The sequence below is a fragment of the Salvelinus alpinus genome, chromosome 2, assembly GCF_045679555.1.
Source record: "Salvelinus alpinus chromosome 2, SLU_Salpinus.1, whole genome shotgun sequence".
In the NCBI taxonomy this organism is placed as follows: Eukaryota; Metazoa; Chordata; class Actinopteri; order Salmoniformes; family Salmonidae; genus Salvelinus; species Salvelinus alpinus.
In genome coordinates, this window is record NC_092087.1 from 18,891,913 (window position 1) to 18,902,160 (window position 10,248).

The 10,248-nt window shown below is 40.9% G+C and overlaps 1 protein-coding gene across 2 annotated transcripts; it reads right to left on the reverse strand.

Annotated features, from left to right (window-relative positions):
• Positions 1–2,513: 2,513 nt before the first annotated feature.
• On the reverse strand, positions 2,514–8,288 carry LOC139555870 (bactericidal permeability-increasing protein-like). Of its 2 annotated transcripts, XM_071369244.1 has the most exons (17): positions 8,136–8,222; positions 8,038–8,054; positions 6,580–6,697; positions 6,331–6,445; positions 6,023–6,154; positions 5,721–5,876; positions 5,499–5,562; positions 5,349–5,409; positions 4,429–4,520; positions 4,065–4,241; positions 3,905–3,964; positions 3,520–3,687; positions 3,362–3,429; positions 3,238–3,280; positions 3,085–3,148; positions 2,923–2,999; positions 2,514–2,807 (listed from the first exon to the last, which is right to left on the reverse strand). In XM_071369244.1, the coding sequence occupies exons 3-17, from the start codon at positions 6,680–6,682 to the stop codon at positions 2,766–2,768; spliced, it is 1,422 nt and encodes a 473-aa protein (XP_071225345.1). In that variant the 5' UTR covers positions 6,683–6,697; positions 8,038–8,054; positions 8,136–8,222; the 3' UTR covers positions 2,514–2,765. The 2 variants fall into 2 exon arrangements, with proteins under 2 accessions (XP_071225345.1, XP_071225342.1); XM_071369241.1 differs by lacking the exon at positions 8,038–8,054 and having other exon boundaries at positions 8,136–8,288.
• Positions 8,289–10,248: the final 1,960 nt, after the last annotated feature.

The window sequence follows — 10,248 nt, forward strand, 5'->3', positions numbered from 1 at the left end:
AAGGTGCACAACGCTGGCACGTTCACTGTGGGCCAATGTATGGTACAATGTATAGTACAATGTATAGTACAGTGGAACCTTTTGTGAAGGAAGATGTTCAAGACAGACCACAATGTTGGACGTCCTTGAGGACGTATTTGAAAGACGGATATTTATTTACACACAATCAGTTCTTATTATAGCTCACCGACCTGATACGAGAAGAAAATCAAAGTGGTCTGTTTGTGTTTCTGCTGGTCAGAGGGAGCAGGCGCGCAGCGCCACGTGAATGGGGACAAGAGCTGTGACTTGTTTTGCTCTCAAGAAAAGGGTGCCATTGAAATGATGATTATTGGGGTAGCGGTAAATGTGAAAGTGGTTCAACTGCCGGGGAAGATTCCTGGTGTTTGTGATGCTCGGTAGGGAACTGGTCTGTCTGCCCAATATAAAGCATCAAAACTGGCGGAGGAATAACAATAGCATAAATAGGAAAGTATACCAGTTTCATTTGAGGATCAGGATGTTGACAACTGTGCCATACAGATTGCAAAATAGTTGGGAAGAGATTTTTGATGTACCGATTCCATGGTACAGGGTGTATGAGTTGATATATAAAACAACGCACGATTCAAGACTTCGTGCTTTTCAGCTAAAATTATTATATAGAATTCTTGCCACCAACAAAATGTTGAATATTTGGGGCATAAAATCATCGAAGCTCTGCAGATTTTGTTGTGAGGATACAGAATCAATAGACCATTTATTGGTATTGCCCTCAGGTAGCCTGTTTCTAGTCTCAGGTTCAGGAATGGCTGAAAATGCATAACATTCATCTAAAATTGACCCTAGAAATAGTACTGTTAGGAGATCTGGAGAGACCAGGTCAGTCGATTACTAATATACTAATACTCTTAGTAAAAGTATTCATCATAATCTGTGGATTCTATTCGATTATATAGATTGAAATTGTACGTTAAACATCACAGCATAGTTGAAAGATATGTGTTGCGTAGAAACCTGAAGTGGGTGGCCAGCAGAGATAGATGGGATGGGCGGATGGAAACTGAGGGTTGGTATGTGGAATTGGAGACATGTGGAATTGGAGACAAGTGGGAGTGGAGTTACTGTGTGAGAGATAGAATGATGGTCAAAGATAAAAAAGTTTAAAAAAAATAAAGTCCAAATAAAACATAATAAAAAGCACATTTGAAAGACACTAAGTGGCAGTGTTTTTACAACTAATGCCGGTTTGCCTGAGGCTGATGCTGTGCAGGTGTTTGTACACATGCATATACACACACTCTCATTCAAATAAACACATACAAGAACACAATCATACATGTAATAGTGCCAGACACACACAAACATATACAGTTGGCATTGCTGTTATGATTTTAGTTGTCCTTGATGTCCTTCGTTTTAAATGTATTGTTTTGCATTGTTGTTTGCTGTTTTCTTCTGTCTTTTCCTTTTTTCTCTTTAATTCATTCTCTTGGTTGTTGGTGCGTTGGGGGGTTCTTGGGGTGGGGAATGGAATTAATTGCATTTTTTATTTATTTTTCTTCCTGGACTGTGGGAGCGGTCTCGAATGGTTGAGGGACAGCTATTGGGGAACTGTGGGGGGATCTTGGAGGGTTCTGGTTCATGTTTTTTGGCCTGGTGGTAGATCGGTCAACATGCCCTTGAGCAGGGCATTGACCCTGGATGCTTCTGTGTGTCGCTCTGAATGGGAATCTGTTGGATGACTGGTATGATGTGGTTATTGAGCGGCTTCACTGCAAGTATATTGTATGTTTCGAATATTCAATAAATATATATATATATTTTTTTAACTTCTCACACTCTCTCAATTATACTGTATGAAAGTAACCATATCTACATGTACATACTACCTCAATCAGCCAGACTAACCGGTGTCTGTATGTAGCCTCGCTACTGTTTTTATTTCTTTACTTACCTATTGTTCACCTAATACCTTTTTTGCACTATTGGTAAGTAAGCATTTCACTGTAAGGTCTACTACTCCTGTTGTATTCGGCGCACGTGACAAATAAACTTCGATTTGATTCAAATGTTTCATTTCATGTCCATCTATTGCTTATAATGGCTTATGAGTGCTTTTATAGGGATTATGAGACACTACCGTCACTGGGGCACCATGTTCAGACCTGCTCTGTTCCTGCCCTGTGACTGACTGGCCTGTCTCAGATAGCAGATAACATCAGCCAACTCTGAGAGCCTGAGAGGCCACGCCCTCAGCCACACCTCTCTGCGTGACACAGCTACACATCTGACCACCACCATAACGGACAACTGGCAGTCTGACCCACCAACACAGTGTCTAGTCCTCTAGTCCTCTGTTCCCTGAAGGTGAGTGTGGAGTGGATATCCTTTGTGGCACCACGGTGCTGAGCAGTGCTTTGCAGGATTTTTGTGGGCATAGCTCGTTATAAAGCCAGCAGTTGATGGACAAAGATGTTACCTCAAACCAGAGACAACAGACTGAAGAAGACTGTTGTCGAATAAAAGAAAGCTTTACTGATATTTGTTTATTTATACATATGTATTTAATATAAATTACAACATTGAATAGAAGTGGAATACTGAAAAGATTGGAAGATACAGTATTTCATTTCAGAATGTGGTGCATTGTTTGAGAGTATAAATGTACAGTATAATAGATTTGATTTGCAAACATTCATTACATGTCTCATTGGTTTGATTTATGATTTGATGCATGATCAATCATCGATTAATGATGACTTGCACTGGGATTTACATGGCACTTATCCTGTGAACTGAACGTCTGTCCCAATCAGCATGTAGTCCTGGAGACAGAAAAGCAGCAGTAGCTTGTTAGGACACACACTGGCTACAGTATAGGAAATATTGGACGTGAGAAGAGATGTAGGAAGCAATGAGCTCTTAGATATCTGACTGTACCTTCAGGACTTGCAGTTGAGTGTTGATAAGGTTCATCTTTCCAATAGAGGGTAGGGGAAAACCCTTCTCTAGGCGAGCTATAAGATACAAACACATGGTTTTCCAGTGGCCAATCAGTGCAGAAACAATGAATATAAATAAACATGGAAATAAAGCACTCACCATTGACCTTAGGTATCACAACCACTTTCAGAACCATCAGGAAGATGTTGTCAAGAGATTGAACCTGTTTGATATAATTTCATTGTTTAGGTTCAGTGGTTCAGTGTTAGCAAGTTATATGCATGTCATAAGCTCTGAAAATATCATTCTTACCTGAAACTGTCCTACGTAACTAGTTCCCAATGTCATCTCAAGTCTGTGAAAAGCAGACAGTATTAATTTACTTTGGTCAGTGTTTGAAGGGCTTTTGTTCCCCTTTTGCACCAATCATACTTACTTGTTCAGAGTGATAGCCCCAGCCAGCTTCACCCCAGTCACGTTCAGTTGAGCGCTGACACTACCCTCCTGCAGAGATAGAGAAAGCTTGTAGAGTTAATTATCACTCTCACAGTCTAAGCTACAGTATTCTACTTCCTGAGTGACTGACAGACTGACCATGTTGAGGACAAAGAGGGGAGAGAGCGTGGTGTTGGGCTGGATGGCGTAGGCCGTCACCGTGCCGCTGGCCTGGACTGTCACGTTGTTGGGCTCAAGGGAGATGGTGGGCTCCTTCACCGTCTTCACCAGCAGCTTCATCATCATTCCAGGGAAACGCTTCGCTATCTGAAACAACATACATCATCTTTCTTTAATCCTGAGAAGAATGTTAACTTTATCCTCTCTTAGATACAAACACAGAGTAAATGTGTTTGAACAAAAGGCTAATTTCCATCTCTGGATGGACACTAAAGCCAAACTAATTTCATAGATTTTTTACTGTAAACAAGTGAAGTGAAGTGATATGGAGGTAGAATGGTGAAAGTGGGGTCTGGTGTATCACCTCTGGAATGAAGACTCCAAACGTTCCAGTGTTCAGACGGATGGGAGAGCTAGGAGGGATCTGTCAGGGGAAGAAACACTTATGTTTAACCTCACCCCTGAGGCAGATGGGACTATGTTAAACCTCACTCCCTGTAGATGGGAATCAGATTTAGACTCACCATATCATCTGTGACATATAGGCTGAGTGCTCCAGCATTGTTGTACACAAAGCCTGCAGAGTTGGGGGTGAAGGAAGAGACCCCGATGTAGAGCATGTTGTTGTCCTGAGGAGGCAGGGAGAAGGGCGTGGGAGAGAACGGAGGCTCCTGGTGCTTAACAATGTTGTAGAACTCACCCTGCAGAGAGAGAAAGAAAGAGAGAGAGAGCAAGATACATAGACAGAGCGAGTTAGAGGGAGAGTCAGAGAGAGAAAGGGATACAGACAGAGAGGAAGACAGAGAGAGAGGGAGAATTGACATCTTGCCTTACTGAGCCCATATGTTTGTAGCGTTGAAAGGTAGATTGGGAGTCTGAAGTTTTTACCTTCAAGCTGAATTCAATGGAGGACTTTGAAATGGTGGGTGATGTCACCATGGAATATTCAATTTCAGCATACTGGTCCACTTTGGCTAGAACTTCAAGATGGCAGAAAATAAATATTTAGGATCCATTTAGTAGCCTATGAATAACACCGTAATTTGTCAATGTAATAACATAAAAAAATATATATATTTATTTTACCAGGCAAGTCAGTTAAGAACAAATTCTTATTTTCAATGACAGCCTAGGAACAGTGGGTTAACTGCCTTGTTCAGGGGCAGAACAACAGTTTTTTTAACCTTGGGGATTTAACCTTGCAACCCTTCGGTTACTAGTCCAACGCTCTAACCACTAGGCTACCTGCCGCTCCGAAATAACTCTACCTCAACATTGACTCTGTACAGGTACTCTCCTGTATATAGTCTCGCTATTGTTATTTTACTGCTGCTCTTTAATTACTTGTTACTTTTACTTTTATTTCTTATTCTTTTTTAAAACTGCATTGTTGGTTAGGGGCACATAAGTAAGCATTTCACTGTAAGGTCTACACCTGTTGTAGTCGGTGCATGTGACTAATAAAATTTGATTTGATTTGATTTATACAAATATGTTCATGAGGATAAGTGTTTAAAGGCCCAGTGCAGTCAAAATGATGTTTTTTCTGTGTTTTGTATCATATTGTACAACAGTTGATGAAATAACACTGTAAAAGTATAAAAAAATGTATCAGTGTTTATTTCTTGATAGTTTCTGGTTGAAAATACAATCCACACAGGACCTTCTAATCATCAGGTTTGCATGGGCGGGAGTTGCTCATTTTTGCTCATTGTAATATAAATATATTACAATAATGTACTTAATTGTTACCCAGAAATGATTTGATATAAAAAACTGGCTGCATTTGGCCTTAAATATTGTTTTACCATTGAAAGTTTTGAGGTGTGGGTTCATGTCAGTAATAGCATCAGCCACTAGGGGGCAGATCTGTAACATTGAACAGAGTGATTGTTATTGTCAAGAGAACCAAACAAGATTAATTTGAGTTTGTAGTCTGGCATGACACTGTCCCTCACCTGTTTCTGCAGAGCACTGCGCAGGGCCTTGTCAATGTAGGACTTGAAAAGATTGTAAAGCCAGCTGGAAAACAGCAACCAAAGCATTTGAGGAAACAAGTAAATCCACATTGCAATCATTTTTTGACATTGTGGTTTGATGATTCCTAAATCGATAACATGTGTTCTCACAAGTGTTTTAAGTACAGCATAGTGTTAAGTGCCTCTATATACTCCATTTACCTGGCCCCACCATGGAACTTGATGCTGGCGCTGCCCACGTTGGCCACACAGTTGACAGTGCTGACCGTTGGCCTGCCAGTCTCATCACTCTTGATTGCAATATTGGCAGTGATGGTGAGTCCATTTACTGCCAGGTCGAAGGAGCCACGGTCTTGTCTAGATTGTTAATGAGAAAATAATATTGTTTGAGTCCTTTGGGTATGGATAGGCAGACCCAAGAGAAAATTGTGCAGTGTTTTAGTCTTGTTCAATCCTGGTCCTGGGGATGCACTGGGTGTTCAGACCCTCCCTCATGAACTCACATGAACCTGAAGTATCGGACCCTCCAGTTCCCGTGCAGGTTGATGAAGGCATTAGTAATCGCCAGGCTGACTCCAGTACCTGGCACCAGTACCAAAGCAGACTTGGGAAGTCCCAGATTCACTATCGTCATTCTGCAGGATAGAACACAGTACATAGTTGGTAGGATAGGGGCGTGTTGTGAACACTATAGCATTTGTAAACACAGTTGATTATCAACAAATGATTACATGAGATAAGCAGACAATTAACAATGTGTTTGACTGCAATGTATTTTGTTTGGGAAAAGACATAGGATTTTCTCCCTTACCCTGTCAAACTGTACTTGACCTTCCCAATGGGAGGCACTTTCTCTGTTCCAGAGAGATCTGGGACCTTAATGGTCTTAAGTTTCTGTTGCAGAGATGCCATCCCAATCTGTTTACCTGTGGACAGCACAGAGCAAGGCATTGAGGCAGAATGGGCTGTGAGGAGTATATTTATTTGCCACATGATCATAATACACAGCCTCATCTTGATCTAAAATCATGCAATGTTATTGCACCTGCCTCAAACATACCATATTCAATGCCCTTGTCTGTGAGTTTGACCTTGACTCCAGGGTTGGTAGCCAGAGTTAAGGTGATTAGAGCCAACAGAGCCAACAAACAGCATGGAGACATCTTGACTGCAGTCACCTGTAGGGAAGATGAACAAACAATAATATATCTACATTACAATACAGGTGTATTGTGTATTGTCTAATGAATAGAATTGGGTAGGTATGAAATCGTATGACTTTTAGGCTTCCGTTTTTATGGGAGGAACATTAAGTTTGGACAGTTTCTTGTGTAAAGCCTTATTTTCCACTGTACTGATTTTCGCTCTAGACACGTAGTCTCAACACTAATATTGACCTATGTCTGACGTGGTTTCTTTTGACCAATAATGAAACCATATGTTTGCCACAATCTTATAACTGAGCAGGGGAATTTCTAGAATGGACAAATACTTCCTGTTTTGTTGCATGCAGCTTCCCTTATACCATCAACACTTTGTGACACAAAGTCCCATATTTTCAATCCTTTTACGGAGCAGTGGCACCTTCTTTGGTTCACAGACATGTGACTGGTGTGTTTCTCAAGGAACTCTGTATCCAGTGATAGAAAAAGTACCCCATTGTCATACTTGAGTAAAGTAGAGATACCTTAATAGAAAATGACTCAAGTAAAAGTGAAAGTCACCCAGTAAAATACTACTTGAGTAAAAGTCTAAAAGTATTTGGTTTTAAATATACTTAAGTATCAAAAGTAAATACTTTCCAATTCCTTATATTAAGCAAAGCAGACGATGTCATTTTCTTGTTTTAAAATGTAGATAGACATCATTTACAAACAAAGCATTTGTGTTTAGTGAGTCCGCCAGATCAGAGGCAGTAGAGATGACCAGGGATGTTCTCTTGATAAGTGTATGAATTGGACCCTTTTCCTGTCCTGCTAAGCATTGAACATGTAAAGAGTACTTTTGGGTGTCAGGGAAAATGTATGAAGTACATTATTTGTTTTAGGAATGTAGTGAAGTAAAATGAAAAGTAGTCAAAAATAGAAATAGTAAAGTACAGATACCCCAAAAAACCTTTTAAGTAGTACTTTAAAGTATTTGTATTTAAGTACTTTACACCACTGTCTGTATCTATAGAAAGTTAGCTGTTTCTTGATTGCTTCCCCACTTCCCCATTGGAATCAGTTTTCTGTGTTTTTTTTTTACCTCGCTTGAGCAAATGGAGAATGTTTAAAAACGCTAATCGTATAGACAGTTTCTCAACTACCCAGGGACAAAGATATCACTTTTGACATACTGTATAATTTCCACACTGTATGTCCATGTCAACCCATCATCTAGCCTGCTTACTTAGTGGAGATTGAGGAGTGACAGCTTTCATAAAATTACCCTACAATACATTTTCCCTGAATACCTGCAAAACACTCCCACATACAGTATGTACACATTAGCACAAATGATAAAATGGGGTGCTCACCTAAACCTGACACACTTCTGTAAAAGAGAGATAACTTTTAAATTGACAGAGAGAAACAGGCCAGTCTATTTTGTATGCACGACTCTGTTGTTACCTACCTCATGCACTGGTAAGAAAGTGGATTTTTTCTGTTGTTGTCGCTCCCTGGCTGGCGGCAGGGCAGAGTGAAAGGAGAAGAGATTCACATGGCCTTTGATTCACTTCTCTGAACCAGGAAGAGCTGCTTGAGAAATGGGCTGGCTGATACTTGGCTACCCATTCTGTAAATAACACAGAGAGCATGGAGCAAACATGGTGCAAAGAAGAACAATCTAAGCTATTCCCTTAGTTATGTCTGCAAATCTAATAGATTCATATTTTCAGACTTCCATTCATACCATTCAGAGAAGGATTTGTTCAGGACATACAGTAAAGAGAAAGTAAACAATGGCATGTTTATGGGTGCCATTGAGAACTAGGTCACAAGGTTTGATACAAATCCAACCAATAATTGCGGTAATAAAGTAATGTCTTGTAGAGTGTATCATTCGGTCATAGGCTCTTATCAAGAACATAAGAATTACTGTGGTCTGGCTTCTTGAAGCCAAACTTGTCCTGAGGAGGCAGGAAGAAGGGCGTGGGAGAGAACGGAGGCGTCTGGTGCTTAACAATGTTGTAGAACTCACCCTGCAGAGAGAGAGATATAGAGATATAGAGAGACAGAGAGACAGAGAGACAGAGAGACAGAGAGACAGAGAGACAGACAGACAGACAGACAGACAGACAGACAGACAGACAGACAGACAGACAGACAGACAGACAGACAGACAGACAGACAGACAGAGAGACAGACAGACAGACAGACAGAGAGACAGAGAGACAGACAGACAGACAGACAGACAGACAGACAGACAGACAGACAGAGAGAGAGACAGAGAGACAGAGAGACAGACAGAGACAGACAGAGACAGACAGAGACAGACAGAGACAGACAGAGAGAGACAGACAGAGACAGACAGACAGACAGACAGACAGACAGACAGACAGACAGACAGACAGACAGACAGACAGACAGACAGACAGACAGACAGACAGACAGACAGACAGACAGACAGACAGATACAAACAGAGAGAGATACAAACAGAGAGAGATACAAACAGAGAGATATACAAACAGAGAGATATACAAACAGAGAGATACAAACAGAGAGAGATACAAACAGAGAGAGATACAAACCGAGATACAAACCGAGATACAAACCGAGATACAAACCGAGATACAAACCGAGATACAAACCGAGATACAAACAGACAGATACAGACAGACAGATACAGACAGAGAGAGAGAGACGGAAGGAGGGAGAAAAAGATGGAAGGAGAGAGCGAGGGAGAGAGGTGGAACGAGAAAGGGAGAGAGAGCGAGAGAGATTTTACCTTTAGCCTCTTGCCTTAGTGACTCCAACTCTGAAATGAGGAAAGATTAGGAGTCACAAATCTGGAGTTCTCACCTTCAGACTGTCAATGGATGATTTCAAAATGTAATATTCAATTTCAGCATCCTTGTCCTCTTGGCTAGATCGTCAAGATGGCAGAAAATATGAAATATTTAGGATCCATTTAGTAGCCTATGAATAACACAATAATAATCACATATGTTCATTAAGCTAAATTCTGTAAATCTTGTTTTGAGAGTTTTGAGGTGTGGGTTCATGTCAGTAATAGGATCAGCCACTAGGAGGCAAATCTGTAAAAATGAACAGAGGGATTATTATTGTCACGAGAACAGAACGAGATTAACCTGCTGAGTTTGTAGTCTGGCATTACTGTCCGTATCTCTCTCCCTCACCTGTTTCTACAGAGCACTGTGCAGGGCCTTGTCAGTGTAGGACGTGAAAAGATTGTCCAGCCTGCTGGAAAACAGAAACCAAGCATTTGAGGAAACAAGTAACACAATAAATCCACATTGCAATAATTTGATGACATTGTGGATTGATTAAGTCGGTAACGTCTGTTCTAAAAGTTTTAAGTGCACCATAGTGTTTAGTTCAGATACATGTATATGCTCCAGTTACCTGGCCCCACCATGGACCTTGATGCTGGCGCTGCCCACGTTGGCCACACAGTTGACAGTGCTGACCGTTGGCCTACCAGTCTTATCCCTCTTGAGTGCAATACTGGCAGTGATGGTGAGTCCATTTACCGTCAGTCTTTTCTGTAATGTCACACAGAAAG

Bases quoted from the DNA above. Each gene is read 5' to 3' on its own strand.
- LOC139555870 (XM_071369241.1), bottom strand. From the start codon at position 6,682: ATGTCTCCATGCTGTTTGTTGGCTCTGTTGGCTCTAATCACCTTAACT. The intron at 5,877-6,022 runs GTGAGTTCATGA...TTAACAATCTAG, and splicing joins GTCCGATACTTCAGGTTCAT to ACAAGACCGTGGCTCCTTCG. The intron at 3,281-3,361 runs GTAAGTATGATT...TGCTTTTCACAG, and splicing joins GGGGCTATCACTCTGAACAA to ACTTGAGATGACATTGGGAA.